Below are 22629 nucleotides of genomic sequence, written 5' to 3'. Positions count from 1 at the left end.
TACTGGTATACTGGTGTACTGGTGTACTGGTATACTGGTGGACTGGTGTACTGGTATACTGGTATACTGGTGTACTGGTATACTGGTATACTGGTGTACTGGTATACTGGTGGACTGGTGGACTGGTATACTGGTATACTGGTATACTGGTGTACTGGTATACTGGTATACTGGTGGACTGGTGGACTGGTATACTGGTATACTGGTATACTGGTGTACTGGTATACTGGTATACTGGTGTACTGGTATACTGGTGTACTGGTATACTGGTGTACTGGTGTACTGGTATACTGGTGGACTGGTATACTGGTGGACTGGTGTACTGGTGTACTGGTATACTGGTGTACTGGTGTACTGGTATACTGGTGTACTGGTGTACTGGTATACTGGTGGACTGGTATACTGGTGGACTGGTGTACTGGTGTACTGGTATACTGGTGTACTGGTGTACTGGTATACTGGTATACTGGTGTACTGGTGTACTGGTATACTGGTATACTGGTATACTGGTGTACTGGTATACTGGTATACTGGTGTACTGGTATACTGGTGGACTGGTGTACTGGTATACTGGTGGACTAGTATACTGGTGTACTGGTATACTGGTATACTGGTATACTGGTATACTGGTGGACTGGTATACTGGTATACTGGTGGACTGGTATACTGGTGTACTGGTATACTGGTATACTGGTGGACTGGTGTACTGGTATACTGGTATACTGGTGGACTGGTATACTGGTATACTGGTGGACTGGTATACTGGTGTACTGGTGTACTGGTATACTGGTGTACTGGTATACTGGTGTACTGGTATACTGGTGTACTGGTATACTGGTGTACTGGTATACTGGTGGACTGGTATACTGGTGTACTGGTATACTGGTGGACTGGTGTACTGGTGTACTGGTATACTGGTATACTGGTGTACTGGTGTACTGGTATACTGGTGTACTGGTGTACTGGTGTACTGGTGTACTGGTATACTGGTGGACTGGTGTACTGGTATACTGGTATACTGGTATACTGGTGTACTGGTATACTGGTATACTGGTGTACTGGTGGACTGGTGTACTGGTATACTGGTATACTGGTGTACTGGTATACTGGTGTACTGGTGTACTGGTATACTGGTGTACTGGTGGACTGGTATACTGGTGGACTGGTGTACTGGTGTACTGGTATACTGGTGTACTGGTATACTGGTGGACTGGTGTACTGGTGTACTGGTATACTGGTGTACTGGTATACTGGTGGACTGGTGGACTGGTATACTGGTGTACTGGTGTACTGGTATACTGGTGGACTGGTATACTGGTGTACTGGTGTACTGGTATACTGGTATACTGGTGTACTGGTGTACTGGTGTACTGGTATACTGGTGGACTGGTGTACTGGTATACTGGTATACTGGTATACTGGTGTACTGGTATACTGGTATACTGGTGTACTGGTATACTGGTGGACTGGTGTACTGGTGTACTGGTGTACTGGTGGACTGGGGTACTGGTGGACTAGTGGACTGGTATACTGGTGGTCTGGTGGACTGGTAGTCTGGTGGTCTACTGGACTATTGGACTGGTGGACTGGTGGTCTACTGGACTGTTGGACTGATGGACTGGTGGTCTGGTGGACTGGTGGACTGATGGACTGGTGGTCTGGTGGTCTGGTGGACTGATGGACTGGTGGACTGGTGGTCTGGTGGTCTGGTGGACTGGTGGACTGGTGGTCTGGTGGTCTGGTGGACTGGTGGACTGATGGACTGGTGGTCTGGTGGTCTGGTGGACTGATGGACTGGTGGTCTGGTGGTCTGGTGGACTGGTGGACTGGTGGTCTGGTGGTCTGGTGGACTGGTGGACTGATGGACTGGTGGTCTGGTGGTCTGGTGGACTGATGGACTGGTGGTCTGGTGGTCTGGTGGACTGGTGGACTGATGGACTGGTGGTCTGGTGGACTGGTGGACTGGTGGTCTGGTGGACTGGTGGACTGATGGACTGGTGGTCTGGTGGACTGGTGGAGTGATGGACTGGTGGTCTGGTGGGTACGTACATGGACCAGCTGGTCTTGCGTGTCGTACTCTTTGCTGCAGTCCTCCCAGTGACAGTTGGTCTCGTAGACCGCCTCAGGCTCCTGTTTGCACTCGTCTCGGTCCATGTCGTCCTTCAGGTCCAACAGGCTGCCATGATGGTTCTGCAAACACAAACAACAGTCCTAACAGGCCCTGTAGGTCAGCCTCTGTTCTGATGTTCTATCAGGTTCCAGTCCTGTGGTCTGGATGCACATCAATCTAACTATACAAGTGGGCGGGACTTCCACTGGAGGAGAACTTAATTCATCCAATCACAGTCCATATATGACTTCTATCAGTGACCAATAGGAACTAGACTGAAATCTGGAACCATTTACATGTTAGAAACCATCAGAATATGGACCAGTAGAAGGAAAGGAACATTTAGAATATTTACAAAAGTTCCTCAAAAATTCACAAATCAAAATTCCTCAAAACTGTGAACAGACTTTGTCGACACTGTCCCGAGGAAGATACCGATGAAATTAGAAATGAATCCGATCGATACTTTTGTCAGATGTTTGAAGGAATTGCTAACGAACAGTCGCCTCCGTCACGTTAGCTCGTGGTCTTTCAGCGGCTAAATGAGCTGCGATGTTTGCACATGTGCAGGTGGACTCGACTGTAAATTACAGCGTAAACATGTCCCAGCCCTCATGTAAAGTTAAAGAGGCTGGAGTCGGATTGGTTTGACAACCGCCGCCACAAACATGTGACGTCTGTTTGTACACGGCGCTGACGTGAACGCCACAACCCCACTCTACCTGGAAACATGGAGAAAGAAAGCAGCAGAGTCCTGTCTGGGATTTATTTGAATACGACGACAGAGAAGAAGAGAGACCACTGAACTACAACTGAACTACAACTGAACTACAGCGAAGCATTTAGAAAAAAATGAACACTAATAAAAACTATCAAACCTGCTCTAAAAACTAATTAAAACTAGAAGCACTCGGAGAGCGCAGACCTCCGCCAAGGCTGATCAGTGCCCCCCCCCCGTGGGCCCCCCCACCCCCGATCACCACCAAAATTTAATCATTTCTTCCTTATCCCATTTCCAACAAACCCTGAAAATTTCATCCAAATCTGTCCATAACTTTTTCAGTTCTGTTGCACACTAACGGACAGACAAACAGACAAACAAACCCTGGCAAAAACATAACCTCCTTGGCGGAGGTAACAAAAAAAACGTTAAAAAAAAAAACAGTATTATTCCGGCAGCAGGGGTGCCAGAACAATACTGTAAAATAACGGGAAAAAAAAAACATCTCATAAAAATACGGTAATTTTCCATAATTCAAATACAGTTTTTTGCCCTAACTTTACATGAGATTTTGCTTCTTTTTTTTTTTTTTTTTTTACTTTTTAATGTTGAATAAAGAATATTTACATGCATTAAAACAATCCAATTCCCTATAAATATATATATAAATAATTTTCAGTGAGACTCAGTTGTCCAATCCACTGATAAAAACTGTATTTGGACAGTTTATCAGTGCTTATACATGTTATACATTCACAAAAATACATTTATTCAGCATTTTTGTTGTGAAACCTCCTGTAATTACACAATATATTTGTCAATGAACAAACAAGTCTGGTTCAACTGACAGAACTAATACTTCTGTTACTGTTAACTGTCAGTAATTTTATGTCTTTTTATTTTTTTTACAGTATTAAACTTTAAATTAACAGTTTAATCTCATAAATACAAAAGAAATATTTATGAAATTGTGATACATTTGCTAATGTATTTTAACTGTATTTTTCTGTGAAAAAAGAAAAAAAATTTCTTTTAAAAAAATTGACATTTTTTTGTTTATTCACAGTTGCAGTTTTTTTTCATGTTATTTTACTCTTGACATGTAAAATCACAGTCTGTTTTTGTCATTACATTAATATTTTCCTGTATCTTAAAAATACAGGAAAAATCTGTCAAATAAACAGTGAAAATTCTGATAAATTACAGATTTTTTTATAGTGTATTTAACAAATTTGAAATGAATCCAACTAGTATTTTCGTCGGAGAATATGTTTAAAGCTAACAGACGCAGCTGCGGTGAGCGAAAAAAATCCAACAGGAAAACTCTGTAAAACAAATCTTTTTCTGCCACGGAAAGTTCAACTAAACATCAGACTAACGTATTCAAGCGCTTCTTCCTGCCTCGTACGTTGACGCGTGGTCCGTCCCACCCGGCTTCCTGTTCACCGATTCGCAGCGACTCGCAGCGATTCGCAGCGACACACAACTCGCTGACTGCAGCATGTTTGTGTCTGCCCCACGCACACGCTATCTTCATCAATTCTAGTGGCCCCAAGACGCCGCCGCGCACCGCCGTCCCCATGCATCACGGCCAAACCTGCCCTGCTATCGGAGAGCAGCCGCAAATTTGTCAAAGAAAGAGGAAAAGGCTCCTCACATGACAATAAAGCCCGGCCAATATTTCATGAAAATGAAGTGCTCTGGCACAGTTTACAGTGGCCAGGGAGAGGAGGAGGAGGAGGAGGAGGAGGAGGAGGAGGAGGAGGAGGAGGAAGGGATGCAAAGCTCTTATCAGCTGGAGTTTTTCTTTATCCCAGACGTCTTTTACACGGGGGTCACCAGAGGCTCCGGTCCCAGGGGTCAAGAATCACAGCGACAGTTTAGAACTGCTTCAAAAACCCAACGTTTCCCAGCCTGACGGAGCTGAAAGGCAGCAGATAAATGTGGACAAAAGTATGTGGACACCATGAGTTCAGCTGTTTCTGTTCTAACAGGGATCTGGGAACTAATGCCACAGTAGAGGTTTATATTATGGGATAGATATGATTGGAGCTGCAACCCATTAATCATCTCAAAGTGATCCAAACAAATCATTCAACCACAATTCTCCTGAATCAAAGCTTTGTTTCCTTCATTTCTCTGCTGGTAAACATTGGTTCCACTGTTGTGTTTCACACGGACGCTTATTGTGACGAACAAAGAAGCTTCAGTTCAGGAAAACTGCAACAGAATAGTTCCCTTCAATTTGAGTTGATTAATTGAATCAGGAATTTTTGCATTCGCTTCAATCACCTAATCGATTAATCAGTTGCAGCTCTAAATATGATAAATATTAATGTTTCTGTGTCAAATCCTCATGATCAGCTGTAGACGTGTCCCAATATTTATGTCCATATAATTTAGAAACAATATTTCCTTCAAGTTTAAGTGAAATGTGAAGAAAGTTGATCGTTTGTTGTGGTAGAAAATTATTATTTACAGTCAGAGCAGGAAAAATATAGAAATTTAGAGAAAGAACATTTAAAATCAGTCATGGACAAAAAAAACAAAACAAAATTAATGTTGAGAGAAATGTCTGAGTCATTTTGGAAACAAAGATAAATATTTAACCCAAATTAACCAATGTAATGACATTTATCCCATAACATAAAACTATATTATTATCTAGTAGATAATAATATAGTCTTATATGATGGGATAAATATCATAAATATTTATGTTTCTATGTCAAATCCTCATGATCAGCTGTAGACATGTGTCCCAATATTTATGTCCATATAATTTAGAAACATCAATATTTCACTAACTACTGACTAAATATCATTACATTGGTTTGTTTGGGTTTAGTTTTTATTGTTGCTTCTAAAATGCAACAGACATTTGTTCCACTCAATCAATCAAATGTTATTTATATAGCGCCAAATCCTAACAGAAGTTCTGTCATAACCCTTTACATGTGGAGTCAGTCCAAACCAGACTCAAACCCGTTTACAGAAACAAACAGAAGTTTGGGTTTTTTATCCATGACTCTGATTTTACATGTTCTTCTTCCAAAATATTTTTCCTGCTCTGACTGTAAATATTAATTCTCTTCCACTTCTAACCACCTACTTTCAAGAAGAAACATCTAACATTAAACTTTAAGGGAATATTGATGATGACAACCTCGTATATTCAACTTGTTATTGAATAAACTCTGAAATTTATCCAAAAACGTTCCATAATTTTCCAGAAAACACACGTGAAAGTGGCAGAAATGCAGCTGCTTTTAGTTCCTGTTGAGTTCAACTGAATGTGTTCATACCGGAGATAAAGCAGGCGAGGAGTTCAGACCCTGGGCTTCACTCTTGACCTTTGACCTCTTGGTGATGGCGGAGTCTACGGTGCTGCTGACAGCAGGGTCACCACCTGGGTTCTGAGGGGACCAGAACAGGACAGGGTTCAGACCCAGGTTTTGACCTGGTTTCACACACAAGGAATTAGAGTCTGAAATATTCCAGCACCAAACTGCAGAGAAGTGACGTTAGTGAAGAACAAGGAGAACCAGAACAACTGCAGGACCTGCTGGACCCTCCTGGTCTGGACTACAGAAGGACATGTACACAACTGCAGGACCTGCTGGACCCTCCTGGTCTGGACTACAGAAGGACATGTGCACAACTGCAGGACCTGCTGGACCCAACTGGTCTGGACTACAGAAGGACAGCCCAGTGTCAGGACCACTGAACATTACAGAACTCCAGGGACCTGCTGCTAAGGTCTAGGTCCAGGTACCACACACACCTGCAGTGGTCCAGGTACCACACACACCTGCAGAGGTCCAGGTACCACACACACCTGCAGTAGTCCAGGTACCACAGGTACCACACACACCTGCAGAGGTCCAGGTACCACACACACCTGCAGTAGTCCAGGTACCACAGGTACCACACACACCTGCAGAGGTCCAGGTACCACACACACCTGCAGTGGTCCAGGTACCACACACACCTGCAGTGGTCCAGGTACCACACACACCTGCAGTGGTCCAGGTACCACATACACCTGCAGTGGTCCAGGTACCACACACACCTGCAGTGGTCCAGGTACCACACACACCTGCAGTGGTCCAGGCAGGTGTGTAGGACTCATCTGTACCAGTCTCCATCCTCTGCTGTGTACTCACTCTCAGTCCATCTGCTGTCTGTAGCGTTTAGTCACTGATTCTGGAACACAAAGGGTTAACAGTCGGTCGCTACTGGAAGTCCCGCCTCTAATGTAAATATCGCTCTCCGATTGGCTCTGTGGTTTTGCTAACATACATGTGATTGGCCGTCCCCGCTGTCACTCCATCTACTTGTCAAAGGAACCTGCAGTTGGAGCGCTAACGGAAGTTTTCAGTCTGTTTGTATTTGTTCTGTCTGGGTCACATCAGTGAGACGGATTTAAATATGAGTGGAGTCATTTACATGTGCATTTGGACGTGTGTGTGTGTTTGTGTGTGTGTGTGTGTGTGTGTGTGTGTGTGTGTGTGCGTGCGTGTGTGCGTGCGTGCGTGCGTGTGTGTGCGTGTGTGTGTGCGTGTGTGTGTGCTCAGTAATTAGGATGTAAAGAACGTCAAAGAAAAGAAAACAGGTCATCAGACACTTCTGTAGGAGTCCCAGTGTCAGTTAGTTCAAGGGTCCAGAACTGTGGAGGCTCCACACAGATACTGAAGAACAGACACTATTTAAAACCAAACAAACACTTTGAAAAGTTACTTCACTTATTATTTTATGTATTTCTATGGAAGAGCAACTGTTTAAAAAACACAAAGAAAATTTATGTGAAAAATACAATAGAACCTCAGATTGTAAATGTGATTCTAGATGTGATTTTATCCATATTTTGGGAATAAATTAAATGAAATAATAGAAACTAAAAGTTTTTTTTTTTTACTCAGACAGTAACTGGACCATCACACTGTGTGAACAGTGAATCCAAAATCTGATCATGTTATGGATCAACAAATTTATGTCAGGAGACAGACAGTAAAGAGGAGGAGGAGGAGAACAAGGAGGAGGAAGAGGAGGAAGAGGAGGAGGAAGAGGAGGAGAAGGAGGAGGAGGAGAAGGAGGAGAAGGAGGAGGAGGAAGAGGAGGAGGAGAACAAGGAGGAGGAAGAGGAGGAAGAGGAGGAGGAAGAGGAGGAGAAGGAGGAGGAAGAGGAGGAGGAAGAGGAGAAGGAGGAGGAGAACAAGGAGGAGGAGGAGGAGGAGAAGGAGGAGGAAGAGGAGGAAGAGGAGGAGGAAGAGGAGGAGAAGGAGGAGGAGGAGAAGGAGGAGAAGGAGGAGGAGGAAGAGGAGGAGGAGAACAAGGAGGAGAACAAGGAGGAGGAAGAGGAGGAAGAGGAGGAGGAAGAGGAGGAGAAGGAGGAGGAAGAGGAGGAGGAAGAGGAGAAGGAGGAGGAGAACAAGGAGGAGGAGGAGGAGGAGAAGGAGGAGGAGGAAGAGGAGGAGGAGAAGGAGGAGGAGAACAAGAAAGAGGAGAAGGAGGAGAAGGAGGAGGAGGTAGAGGAGGAGGAGAAGGAGGAGGTAGAGGAGGAGGTGACTGCAGACCAGACCAGGTTCTTTCAGTCTCGGTTCTCCGCTGTTCTTGTGTGTCTCACCTTGGACGGCAGGTCTCGTTTGTGGGCGGCGGCCGGCAGCGACGACAGGCCGAGACCCAGCTGGCGGCCGGCGAAGGTGGGCGGCGGCTGGATCAGGGGAGGGGCGTGTCCGAAGGCTCCGAGCCCCCGCTGCTGGGACAGGAGCTGCTGGTAGGCCATGGGGTTGATGGGGTTGGCGAACGGGAAGGACGGGCTGCAGGGGGCGGGGACATCACCGTCAGATTAGGACTGAGGACCGCCTTCACCCGCTGTGTGGGCGTGGTCTTACCTGAGGCCGCCGACCGACAGGTGCCCGTACGAGCTGCCGGCGGCCGAGCCGGAGCGCGAGTTGTTGATGTAGGCGACCAGCGAGTTGGGCGAGGTGCGGATCATGGTCTGTAGGTCGATGCCGGCGTCCGACAGCGGCGAGATGGACAGGGCGCGCTTCCTGCCAAGGCGTGGCGTCAGGCGGGGGCCAGAGAACCGGGACGCTGGGGACACAGGTGGGGACACAGGTGAGTCAACAGGGGGCGGGCACTACAGCTGTCAGTCTACGAGACTGGGAGGGGCCTGCTCTCAATGAGTCAATGGGGGCGGGCACTACAGCTGTCAGTCTACGAGACTGGGAGGGGCCGGTTCTCAGTCTTTCCATGGTCATCAGATATGACCATATATGGACGTGTAGTTACCATGGAAACACTGTCATCTTCTACAACATCGATTCGCCAGTAAAACCCATGGAGTTGGATCAATGACGCTCAAACGAGCAAAAAAATGTACTAAAATTAAGTTTAAAAAATAAATGAATGTACAAAATAATAACATGGAGAAAATAAACAACAAAATGAATCCAAAATGTAAACACTGATTCACCAGTAAAACTTATGGAGTTGGATCAATGACAGTGGAAAAAATGAACAAAAATGAATTTTAAAAAATAAATAAATAATAATAATGGATAATGTGGAAAAAATAAGCACAAAAAAGTAAAATAGAAAAAAAGACTAAAATAAGCAACAAAATGAACAAAAACAGTGAAAGTAATGAATAAAATGAACAGAATTTAATAAATCAACAAAATAATTAGTAACATTGAGAGAATAAGCCAAAACAAAATAACTAACAGGGAGAAAATAGGCAATAAAATGAACAAAGTGAATAAAAAATGTAAACACTGATTCACCAGTAAAACCTGTGGAGTTGGATCCATGACAGTGGATAAACAAGCAAAACATTTACAAAAACTGAGTCAAAAAAATAATAAAAGAAACAACAAAAGGAACAAAAACAGCCAAACTAATGAAAACAATGAACAAAAATTTGTAAAAACAATTCAATAAATAACACTGACAAAATGAGCCACAAACTGAACTAAAATGAAGAAAAGAATTTTAAAAAGGCAAGAAAATGAACATAACGAGTAAAACAATAAACAAAATCAACAAAAGCAAATGAGAAAATGTACAAAATAATAAATAAAACATTCTCTGGTTTTGATAGAATAAACCTCAGCTTTAATCTGAGCTTTAATGAACATCTACATGATCAGTGAATTAAATTCAGGAAAAAAAACATGATTAACACTGAAAAAAAAAAAAAACAAAACCCACAAAATAAGAAAGACAGTGTTTGAATAAATGGTGCTAAATCCCTTCAGAAATGTGAAATACAGAGAAAACTGACCTAAAAGTCGCTGTGGGTCTGTACGGCTTAGATGTTTTGGTTTAGATTCCAGATCAGTTTTCCATCTGTTGAATAGAAGCTCCGCCCCCGTTTCCATGGGTGACAGATGTGGGTGATAAATGCTGCACATCCTTCATATCAGACTGTGGGACGTTCAGCTCTTCTAATACAAAGTCATGACTGGGAAATCATCACCCACGTCCTCCCTCCCTGTCGTCCTGACGGCGCCGTTTGATTGATGCGATGGCCGCCTCCCCCCGACACCCGGACCCCTCGGACGCACGACGACTCCATCCATACCAGACGGAGATGGATTTTCATGGAGAACGCAGTTTCGTTTTCATGGAAGCGGTGGAGGAAACACGAAGAAACCTGAACGGCAGGACGCTGTGGAACTGGAGCTCCAGAAGAAGAAGAAGAAGAAGAAGAAGAAGGAGAAGGAGAAGGAGAAGAAGAAGAAGAAGAAGAAGAAGAAGAAGAAGAAGAAGAAGGTGGTCTTCCTCAGTCCGGTCTTCCACCTCTGGTTCTGGTTCTGGTCTTGAATTCAGACCAGACTGGGTTTATAGATTACTGGTGTTTCCCATTTACTTAGAATGGGCCAAATATGTCTATGATGACATCATCAATGACATCAGCACAGGTTTAGACATGATGACATCATCTGGATCAACACCAAAATAAGCTACAGTACATGTGAGGGGCGGGGTTTGTTGTGATTGACACCACTCATTTAATAAATCTGTGTATTTAAGTTTGTGTTTTAGCTGAAAACTGCAAATGTTGTTGTTTGTAAACAAAACAAAATAATAAACAATAATAAACAATCTTGAATCTAGAGCGGGGGTGTCAAACATGAGGCCAGGGTCCAGTCCAGCTGTGGACGGGTTTACAAAGAACTGAACTGTCACCGTCTGGGGGGCTGTGGAAGCCGCTCTAAACCTGCTCTAAACCTGTCCTAAACCTGGGCTAAACCTGCTCTAAACCTGTCCTAAACCTGCTCTAAACCTGTCCTAAACCTGCTCTAAACCTGTCCTAAACCTGGTCTAAACCTGTCCTAAACCTGCTCTAAACCTGCTCTAAACCTGTCCTAAACCTGCTCTAAACCTGCTCTAAACCTGTCCTAAACCTGCTCTAAACCTGTCCTAAACCTGCTCTAAACCTGGTCTAAACCTGTCCTAAACCTGCTCTAAACCTGTCCTAAACCTGCTCTAAACCTGCTCTAAACCTGTCCTAAACCTGCTCTAAACCTGTCCTAAACCTGCTCTAAACCTGTCCTAAACCTGCTCTAAACCTGTCCTAAACCTGGTCTAAACCTGTCCTAAACCTGCTCTAAACCTGTCCTAAACCTGCTCTAAACCTGTCCTAAACCTGCTCTAAACCTGTCCTAAACCTGGTCTAAACCTGTCCTAAACCTGCTCTAAACCTGCTCTAAACCTGTCCTAAACCTGGTCTAAACCTGCTCTAAACCTGTCCTAAACCTGCTCTAAACCTGTCCTAAACCTGCTCTAAACCTGTCTTAAACCTGCTCTAAACCTGCTCTAAAGCTGCTCTAAAACTGGTCTAAACCTGTCCTAAACCTGGTCTAAACCTGGTCTAAACCCGTTCTAAACCCGGTCTAAACCTGTCCTAAACCTGGTCTAAACCTGGTCTAAACCTGTCCTAAACCTGGTCTAAACCTGGTCTAAACCCGGTCTAAACCTGTCCTAAACCTGGTCTAAACCCCTTCTAAACCTGGTCTAAACCTGTCCTAAACCTGCTCTAAACCTGTCCTAAACCTGCTCTAAACCTGCTCTAAACCTGTCCTAAACCTGCTCTAAACCTGCTCTAAACCTGTCCTAAACCTGCTCTAAACCTGCTCTAAACCTGTCCTAAACCTGTCCTAAACCTGCTCTAAACCTGTCCTAAACCTGGTCTAAACCTGTCCTAAACCTGCTCTAAACCTGCTCTAAACCTGTCCTAAACCTGCTCTAAACCTGCTCTAAACCTGTCTTAAACCTGCTCTAAACCTGCTCTAAAGCTGCTCTAAAACTGGTCTGAACCTGTCCTAAACCTGGTCTAAACCTGGTCTAAACCCGTTCTAAACCCGGTCTAAACCTGTCCTAAACCTGCTCTAAACCTGTCCTAAACCTGGTCTAAACCTGGTGTAAACCTGTCCTAAACCTGGTCTAAACCTGGTCTAAACCTGGTCTAAACCTGTCCTAAACCTGGTCTAAACCCCTTCTAAACCTGGTCTAAACCTGTCCTAAACCTGGTCTAAACCTGTCCTAAACCTGGTCTAAACCTGTCCTAAACCTGGTCTAAACCTGTCCTAAACCTGGTCTAAACCCCTTCTAAACCTGGTCTAAACCTGTCCTAAACCTGGTCTAAACCTGTCCTAAACCTGGTCTAAACCTGTCCTAAACCTGCTCTAAACCTGTCCTAAACCTGGTCTAAACCTGTCCTAAACCTGGTCTAAACCTGCTCTAAACCTGTTCTAAACCCGTTCTAAACCTTTTGACTGTTCAGAGTTCTTTCCACTTTGGGGTGTTGTACATCTGTTCTAAAGCCATTTTAAAGCTGTTCCGCTAAACCCGTTCTAAACCTGTTCTAAAGCCGTTCTAACCCTGTTCTAAACCCATTCTAAACCTGTTCTAAAGCCGTTCTAACCCTGTTCTAAACCCATTCTAAACCTGTTCTAAACCCGTTCTAAACCCATTCTAAACCCATTCTAAACCCATTCTAAACCTGTTCTAAACCCGTTCTAAACCCATTCTAAACCTGTTCTAAACCCGTTCTAAACCCGTTCTAAACCTGTTCTAAACCCGTTCTAAACCTGTTCTAAACCCGTTCTAAACCAGTTCTAAACCTGTTCTAAACCCGTTCTAAACCCGTTCTAAACCTGTTCTAAACCCGTTCTAAACCCGTTCTAAACCTGTTCTAAACCCGTTCTAAACCCGTTCTAAACCTGTTCTAAACCCGTTCTAAACCCGTTCTAAACCTGTTCTAAACCCGTTCTAAACCTGTTCTAAACCCGTTCTGAACCTGTTCTAAACCCATTCTAAACCTGTTCTAAACCCATTCTAAACCTGTTCTAAACCCGTTCTAAACCTGTTCTAAACCCGTTCTAAACCTGTTCTAAACCCGTTCTAAACCCGTTCTAAACCTGTTCTAAACCCGTTCTGAACCTGTTCTAAACCCATTCTAAACCTGTTCTAAACCCGTTCTAAACCTGTTCTAAAGCCGTTCTAACCCTGTTCTAAACCCGTTCTAAACCCATTCTAAACCTGTTCTAAAGCCGTTCTAACCCTGTTCTAAACCCATTCTAAACCCTGTTCTAAACCTGTTCTAAACCTGTTCTAAACCTGTTCTAAACCCGTTCTAAACCTGTTCTAAACCCGTTCTAAACTCATTCTAAAGCGGTTTTCCGTTGCCGTGTGCTGACCCCACCCCCGTTCCCTCATCTGTCATCAGTGCACTCACACTAATTCTCTGAATTCCTTTAATGAGTTCAGATAAACATCTGCAGCTCCACTGGCTTTAATGAAGGTCATTTACACAGAATGGATCTGAACCAGAGTCTGAGCTGGAAACGGACATTCAGACTGGGACGTACGGGTCAGAACCACAACCACAACCAGAACCAGAACCAGAACCAGAACCACAGTCAGACTGGGACGGTCCAGTTTGGGAACGTCAGAAATAAAACTAAAGAAAGAACAACATGTGGACAAAAGTATGTGGACGCCTTGAGTTCAGGGCTTTGTTTTCTACCAGGGCTCTGGGATCCAAAACCATAATAATGTCCAAATATAGGTTTATATTATGGGATGGATGTCACTGCATGGGTTTGTTTGGGTGGACCTGAATGTGGACCTGAATGTAGACCTGAAAGTGGACCTGACTGTGGACCTGAATGTGAACCTGAACGTGGACCTGAAAGTGGACCTGAAAGTGGACCTGAATGTGGACCTGAATGTGGACCTGAATGTGGACTGAAGTCAGTCTGATCTAAAACGTCAAAGACACGGTGACAAAATCACCAAACCAGATGAAAATGTCCGCCACTGAACCGGTTTCCGTCTTACAGTCCGCCTCCTTCCCTTCATCGTCTGGCGTCCATCTTGTCAGACTCTTTTACGTAACGCGGCTCGGAGGCCGTCATGGCGCCTCCATTAATCCTGCTCCGTTTGCTGCTTAATGACGGGGGCTAAAAGGTTGTTTCTAAGTCTGTCTCTCCGACATATGTTACCTGTTTGGAAATCGTCGCTTTGAGACTCGCAGTCGGTCGAGAGCGGGGACGTGAATGATGACAAAACAAATGCGACAAAAGAGGAACAATGTCGACGGCGCTTCCTCCAGGGACGTGGGTTTATTACTAAAGACGTTAGCGTTTGGGGGGGCGTCGTCATGGGACGCTAATTTGGACATTTAAGCGGCTGAAGTTGACGCGTGGCTCAGGGTGACGGTGTCGAGAGGATGGGGGGGGGCGCAGCCGGTCAGGTGCGTTTGTTTCGGTTATCAGGGGACGGCGGCGGCTCGGACCGGGCACTCGTATTCATCTCTGTTGCTCGGTCTCACCTCTGGGGAGATATGTTTATTAATGTGCCACTTCCCCTGATGAATGGACCAATGGAAGAGCCCCGCTCCACTCCGGCTCAGAGCCCCCCCCCCCCCCAGTGGTGATTTATATCAGCGGCCGACACTGGGAGGCCTCCGACTGCCGACTGATGTGACTGGACCAATGTGTGCGCAGCGTCCCCGGGGCGGGGCTTTTCCGACTGGCGGACTGAAGGTTGTAGGTTCAAACGATGGCACAGCAGCTGGGAAAAGGGGGGGGGGGGGGGGTGTAAGGGGGGGAGGGGGGGGGGGGGGAGTGAAAAAGGGTCTGTCCTAAAGCAGCGCTGGGAAGAATCAGCTGCTGCAGGTGAGACTCATGCATTAAGCCACCGAACAGACCGTCCGACAAGAGAAGACCAGGAAAAGAACAGAAGAAAAAGAAAACAGTGACACCAGTAACGATTAGGACGAAGAAGAATGAACCCACAGCGAATCAGAGACGGAAGAGCACCGAAAAAAGACAAGACTGACGAAAAAAGACAAAAGACTGACGAAAAAAGACAAAAGACTGACGAAGAAAGACAAAAGACTGACGAAAAAAGACAAAAGACTGACGAAAAAAGACAAAAGACTGACGAAAAAAGACAAAAGACTGACGAAAAAAGACGTAAGATGAAACTAAAGAAAAATTAATAAGAATGAAAACTGGGATGAAAATGATGAAGATGTGATGAGATGGAAAAACTTAAAAATGTAAAATGATGAAAAAGTCTGGAAAGACGCGACAGACTGAGAAAAAGTCGCAAACACAAGACAATGATGTCATAAAACACACTTTAGGCCGCACCGACCTCTAGACTGAACTGACCTCTAGACCGGACTGACCTCTCAACTGGGTTCACCTCCAGACTGGGCCAACCTCTAGACCAGACTGACCTTTATACTGGACCAACCTCTAGACCGGACCGGCCATTAGACCGGACCGACCTCTAGACCACACCGACCTCTCAACTGGGTTCACCTCCAGACTGGGCCAACCTCTAGACCAGACTGACCTTTATACTGGACCAACCTCTAGACCGGACCGGCCATTAGACCGGACCGACCTCTAGACCACACCGACCTCTCAACTGGGTTTACCTCCAGACTGGGCCAACCTCTAGACCAGACTGACCTTTATACTGGACCAACCTCTAGACCAGACTGACCTTTATACTGGACCGACCTCTAGACCGGACCAACCTCTAGACTGGACCGGTCCAGATCAGTTCAGTCTCGGTCTTGTCCCCTACACTGTCGTCTAAGTCCTGGGACCTGGTTTTTGGACCGGTCCAGATTAGATCAGTCCTGGTCTTGTTCCCGCCCCCCGTGTCCTCAGGTGAAACCTGATCCCGGTCTGACTCACCGTCAATGGGGCTGATGTAGTCAGACAGGGGGTGTGTCCCCGCCGTTGGCCCCGCCCCCTGCATCAGCAGCTCGCTGTAGGGGCTGCGGTGGTTCGCCATCAGGTGGTAGTACTCAGCTGGGCTGGTCCCTGGGGGGGGCGGGGCCAGTCCGAACAGGCCACGGTCCTTCAGGTGCTCATGGGCCACTGGAAGACAAAGGGGGTGGAGTCAGAGGGGGAGGGGCTCTGGTCCAGGACGGACGGAAATTAAACTGAGCACGATCAGATGTTTTTCCAGTGAAATCCTGTTGAAAATGGCTGAATGTTGTTTTAGCTTCTGAAAACTGAAGATTTGATGCCATTCTTCATCTTATCTGATATAAAAAAAATGTTTAGAGCTGGGCAAGTTAATGAGTTATTACCGCGTTAACGCATTCATTAAATAACGCCGACAATTTTTAAAAATCTCCTGTTAATGCGGTTTTATTCTAACTCCTATTCTTCTGCTTGTGTGCGTGTAGCGATTAGCTGCAGATAGACAACAGGTTTACCAAGAAAAGACAGACGCCCAAAACTTGTGTCCAAATCTGTTCCTGTAGACTCACTGTAAAACTGACACATACAAACTAAATCTGAGTTCTGTTCACTGCCTTAGTACATTTACATGGCATTATACATTTAAATGAATGGGAAAAAGATCACTAGGTCGATGCTAACTTCAATGGGAAAATTCATAGACACGCTAATGATTAGCATTTACAGATTAATTTAAGATTTACAACATCTTTTTTTCCAGAAACAAAGGTTCACATCAGAGATATTTGATACTATTCATTCTGACAACAACTGAACATAAAATACTCACAGACAAACGTTTTTGGGGCCATACAAACAGAGTGAAAGAAACGTGTCTGTTAGTTCCTTCTTATGTCCGAACTGACTACGGGAACACCGCAAGGACAAAACATACATTAGTGACACTTATTCCCACCACTAGAGGGCCCCCTTTGTTTACTTTGAACAACTGAACATCACATATTATTGTTCTTATTAGTATTAGTACTGATTAGTGGGACTAAGACTCCTGTCAATCACTCACAAGTGGAAATAAACCTGTGTGGACATAAACATGTGTAACAGTAGCGGTCTGTTCCATGGACATTTTCATTTTAATGTCTTCAGATGGTGGGGGGGGACACAGGTGTTTGGAAGAACTGACATGTGCAGTTATTTTAATCACCAGAGTACTGCAGTCTGAAATATCACTGAAAGGAAATACACGCTGTTGATGACGGCTACTCCCCCCCCACCCCCGTATAACTATGCGATTAATCATGATTAATCGCAGAAATCCACATGATTAATTGCAATTAAAAATTTTAATTGCTGCCCAGCACTAATTTTTTTTAATCATTGAACTGAATTCTGTTCAAATCTGGAAGAACTGACTGAAGGTTTCAGATTCAAATCGGACTCAAACGGACTTCTCAGACGAGCAGATCTGAGGCTTTTCTTTGTCTTTTCTGATCATACTTGAGAAAATAAAACAAATATTTTAGCCTCAGATAGAAACTCAACTTAGTTTGACACATTACACAATGTGACATTTTTCCAGCATAAAAACAAAGTTATTGTCATTTCATCAGGATTCAGCTTCTGCAGATTTGATGCTTTTTCTTCATTATATTTGATACTGAGCAGGTTTTTTACGCATCAGTTAGACCAAAGTAAAGAAATATCTGTTGTGTTATGAACAAACATGAACTTATAGACATGATATGACATATTTTCTGTCAATAAATGTAAAAAACCCTAAACATTGCAGGTTTTTGCTCCTTAAGTAAGAGGATTTTTTTTTTTTTTTTAATATTTGATAATATTTGAGGCAGGATATCAGATATATTTTTTTTTTACTATTTTCAGATACTTTGTGAACAAACTGGTTTTGTGTTTTAATGTAAATAAAAAAGCTAAATTTTGCAGGTTTTTGCTTCTTAAATAAGAGTATTTATTTATTTATTTTCATATTTGATAATATTTCAGGCAGGATATCAGATATTTTTACTATTTTCAGATACTTTGTGAAGAAACACTGGTTTTGTGTATTTTAATGTTAAATAAGCTAAACTTTGCAGGTCTTCGCTCCTTAAATAAGTGGATTTATTTATTTATTTTTAAATTTCTGTTCATATTTGAGGCAGGCTGTTGTGTATGAGGTTGAGTCTGAAGGCCATTTTCGACATTTCAGGTAGGTTTCATCTCCTTGGAGACCGTTTCCAGGTGTAAATCCTGTGTTTTTAAAAGGCCGTTCTGACATGAAAAGCAGATGTTTTTCCTCTGAATGAACCTCAGGAGTCGCAGCCTCTCGTCTTTCCTCTAATTTTTCCCTTTTGTTGTCGACTTCAGTGAAGCTGTGAATCTCAGATGAAGCTGCATTTGTTGAACTGGAGGGAAAAGACGTTCTTTGATTTGAAGGTTTAAGGGGGAACCTGTGGTCGGAGCCACCGCCGGGGCCCCGAACCCCGCCCCACCCCTGGGATCTGTAAATGTGGATCCAGATCTTCTGAACAGATGAAAAAACAAAGCGAGGAGATCTGACTTTTATACCGGTTTGTTGAGAAAAACACGAAAGGCGGACCCAGCTGAGGTGTGGTCACATGGATGTGGCAGATTTTCTTCAGATGGACGAGGTTCGAAGACAACAATGAATAAAAATGGAGCGACCGAAAGACGAACACAAACCCAAAACTGGAAAATTTAAACAAACTGTGCTGATCAGTGGTTCAGGTGGCGCTGAAAAAGACAAAAAAAAAAAAACACTGCAAAAAAAAAAACAAAAACAATAATAGAGAGAAAAATGAAGAAAGAAATATTAATCATAATAAACTAAAAAATTTTAAAAAAGCATCCATGAGATGATCAGAAAAGAAGCAACAAAATACAGAAACTAAACCAAAATCAACAAAAACAAGAAAATTAACAAAAATCAACAAAATACTGAAAAAACCCCCACAGTGAATATAAAAAAAATGGACAAAAATAGAGAAAAACCACAGAACTTGAATGATTAGATTCATTATTTGATTCAGTTTGTCTCATTTTGATCATTTTGTTCCATTTTCATCTGCATTATTTTGTTCATTTTAGTCCATTTTGTTGATCCTTTTGATCTGGGTGCATTTTTATTTATTTTCTTAATTATTTTGTTTATTGTTGTTTCCTTTTTTAAAGTTTTATTATATTTTTGCTTCATTTTGTTCATTTTTGTTTCCTTTTTAAAAAAAAATTTGTTACATTTTCCCCTCATTATTTTGTTCATTTATGTTTCCTGTTTTTAAAATTTGCGAAATTTTTGTTTCATTATTTTGTTCATTTTTTTCCTTTTTTTTTGTTTTTTAATTTTGCTATATTTTTGCTTCATTGTTTTGCTCATCATTGTTTCCTTTATTTATTTATTTATTTATGCTTCATTATTTTTGTTCATTTTTGTTTCCTTTTTTTAATATATTTTTGTTTCATTATTTTGTTCATTTTCACCTGTTTTCATCACTGTTTTATGAACCTATTTTCCATCTTGGTTCATTTTGTTCATTATTTTTGTTCATTCTGGATACTTTTCATCTTTTTTTTTTTCCAAACATGTGCATCAAACGTATAAAAGCTTCATCACCTTGAACTGGATGATTATTGTACATTTCAGTAATATTCAATATAATACTTTAATGTTTAATACTTTAATATTCGATCTAATATTTATATAATATTGGACGTAACAGTAGAACAGGACTCACGGTCGGCGGGGCTGAGGCCTCGGGCGGCTGAGATCATGGACAGGGTGGGGCTGCCGTGGACCGAGCGTAGGTAGTGTTCCATGTGGGGGCTGACGTACGGGTGGGGGGGGCTGAAGGGCGACTCGCCGGTTGCCACGGTGGCGGGAGACAAACGGATCAAGGAGATGTCCGAGATGACGGGACCGCCGCTCAGAGAGGCCGGCCTGAAACACAAAAACAAAAATATCACAAAATGAGAGGATGACGATGTGGAAACAACATCAATAATCAATATTTATTCAGTTTATTATTTATCAGACGGAGGAGGAACAGGAAAAAATGAACGAAATCTAGAAAAGTTAACTTCAAACGGTAAAAATGAACAAAAATATTCCAAACAATCAACAAAATTAAATAAAAGCTCAACAAAATGAGCAAAAAGGATTTTAAAAAAATTTAAAATCCAGAAAATGGTCAAAATAGTGAATAAAATGAATTAAAATTGAATAAAATAATCAATAAAATGGTCAAAAAGTTAATAACATTTATTGTATTAAAATGTAGAAAATAATCACTAAAGTGAACAGAAATGAAAAAAGATCAATAAAGTGGTCAAAAAGTGAATGAAATAAATGAAGAAAAATATTCAATACGATCAATAAAATGAAATAAATGGTCAATAAAATGAACAAAAAAAGATGAAAAAATAATCAAGAAAATTGTCAAAGTTGTGAATGAAGTGGTTTGAGTGAATAAAATAAACAAAATAATCAATAAAACGGTCAAAAAGTGAATCAAATAAATAAACTGAAGAAAACTTTTCCAAATGATCAATAAAATGAAATAGCCGATAAAATGAACTAAAAAAGACCCAAAAAAAAGGAATAAAAACAATGGTCAAAATTGTGAATAAAATGATTTCAGAATGAATAAAATAAACTAAATAATCAATAAAATGGTCAAAAAGTGAATGAAATAAAGAAAAACTCAAAAAAACAAACAAACAACTAAAATCCAATAAACTAATAAATCAAATGAGCAGAGCTGATCCACACATGTGTAAACTGATCAGAGGTGATCAAACCCGTCAGTGAAAGTGTCTTTTATTCATTTCCAGATAAAACAACCTCAGCTCTGTTTGTTTGTGCTGGTGAATAAAACCGCCGTCACGTGGTCGTTTACGGGTCAAATCGCCGTCTGTTGCGTCGGCGTAAACGGAACTGAAGTCGAAGTGAACAGTGTGTGAAAAAGAGGCCGGAGGAGGCGAAGGCTGCAGCGCCGCACCAGGCCCCGCCTCCGTCATCAATAAGTCAGTGGGATTGGCTCAAACACCAGCGCCATCATCAAGAGCGAGCGGTGCGTTGCATCAGCCGCAGTAATCATCCCCTCGCATCCACTCAATTATTGACGTAGGATGGAGACGAACCTGCAGGTGAAGCGCACGCACAGCCTTTGTTTACACCAAAGAAATACAGACATCAATAAATAAATAATCAATAATGAAAATAATACCCCCCCCCCAAAAAATAAAAAATAAAAAAAAATGCATGGCTGTGTGCGGTTGTCAGGTTGTGTCTGTGTTCCAGTCCTGTGGATGAACGAGATCAATCTAACTAGAATACAAGTGGGCGGGACTTCCACTGGAGGAGAACTCAACTCAGCCAATCACAGTCCATGTATGACTTCTATCAGTGACCAATAGGAACTAGATCAGTGGTCGTCAACCTTTTAGGAACAAACGCCCCTTTATGTCAACATGAGCCTCTGTCCCCCCCACCCCCCATAAACCCAATACTGAGATGGGGGGGGTTATAGTGCTCCATAGGTAACGCCCCCTTACCTCATCATTTCCCTCCTTCCACCCCCCCCCCCCCCCCCTTTGAGTAGTTGAGCAGGGGGGTGGGAGTGGGTCTGAGGTGAGGGAGCTTATACATGGGGGGGGGGGGGGGTGGATGTTATCACCAAAGGGGGGGTGGAGCTCAATAAGTGAAATTCACCATTAACATAACATGGTGCATGATACTGATACTCACACAGAAGAACCCCCCCCCCCCCCCCCCCCCCCCCTTAGTCTCCTTGTTCCAAACCTGGGGCACTGATACCAATTATGGGCCCCCATGGAAGGGCCCTTCATCAAATTCAGTAATGTTTGGGGGGGGGGGGGGGTACATAGGGGTGCAGTCCATAACTAATGTAACTACCAGTTACAGTACCAGCGTTCCCTGCACCTATGTTCCCCAGTACCAGTGTTCCCAGTACCAGTGTTCCCTGGACCCATGTTCCTCAGTACATATCATGCATGTTAGACTGGGGAACATAGGTCCAGGGAACACTGGCACTGGGGAACATAGGTCCAGGGAACATAGATACCAGGGAATGTAGGTCCAGGGAAACATAGGTACTGGGGAACATACGTCTGGGGAACACTGGAACTGGAATACATAGGTCCAGGGAACACTGGCACCAGGGAGCACTGGTACTGGGGAACATAGATCCTGGGAACACTGGTACCAGGGAACATAGGTCCAGGGAACACTGGTACTGGGGAACACTGGTACTGTGGAACATAGGTCCAGGGAACACTGGTACCAGGGAACACTGGTACCGGGGAACACTGGTACTGGGGAACATAGGTCCAGGGAACACTGGTACTGGGGAACATAGGTCCAGGGAACACTGGTACCGGGGAACACTGGTACTGGGGAACATAGGTCCAGGGAACACTGGTACTGGGGAACATAGGTCCAGGGAACACTGGTACCGGGGAACACTGGTACTGGGAAACATAGGTCCAGGGAACACTGGTACCGGGGAACACCGG

At 43.4% G+C, this 22629-nt stretch overlaps 1 protein-coding gene across 1 annotated transcript in view; it reads right to left on the bottom strand.

The window, feature by feature from the left end:
- The window catches only part of LOC115436143 (zinc finger protein GLI2-like), a 65307-nt gene that overhangs the window by 27652 nt on the left and 15026 nt on the right, over nt 1-22629 (bottom strand). The window contains 6 exon segments of the mRNA XM_030158908.1: nt 2050-2190; nt 6136-6246; nt 8457-8649; nt 8725-8926; nt 16060-16245; nt 19830-20032. Coding sequence (XP_030014768.1) covers nt 2050-2190; nt 6136-6246; nt 8457-8649; nt 8725-8926; nt 16060-16245; nt 19830-20032 — 1036 coding nt within the window.

The sequence above is a fragment of the Sphaeramia orbicularis genome, chromosome 2 (assembly GCF_902148855.1).
Source record: "Sphaeramia orbicularis chromosome 2, fSphaOr1.1, whole genome shotgun sequence".
Lineage (NCBI taxonomy): Eukaryota > Metazoa > Chordata > Actinopteri > Kurtiformes > Apogonidae > Sphaeramia > Sphaeramia orbicularis.
This window is presented reverse-complemented; position numbering and strand designations above follow the sequence as displayed.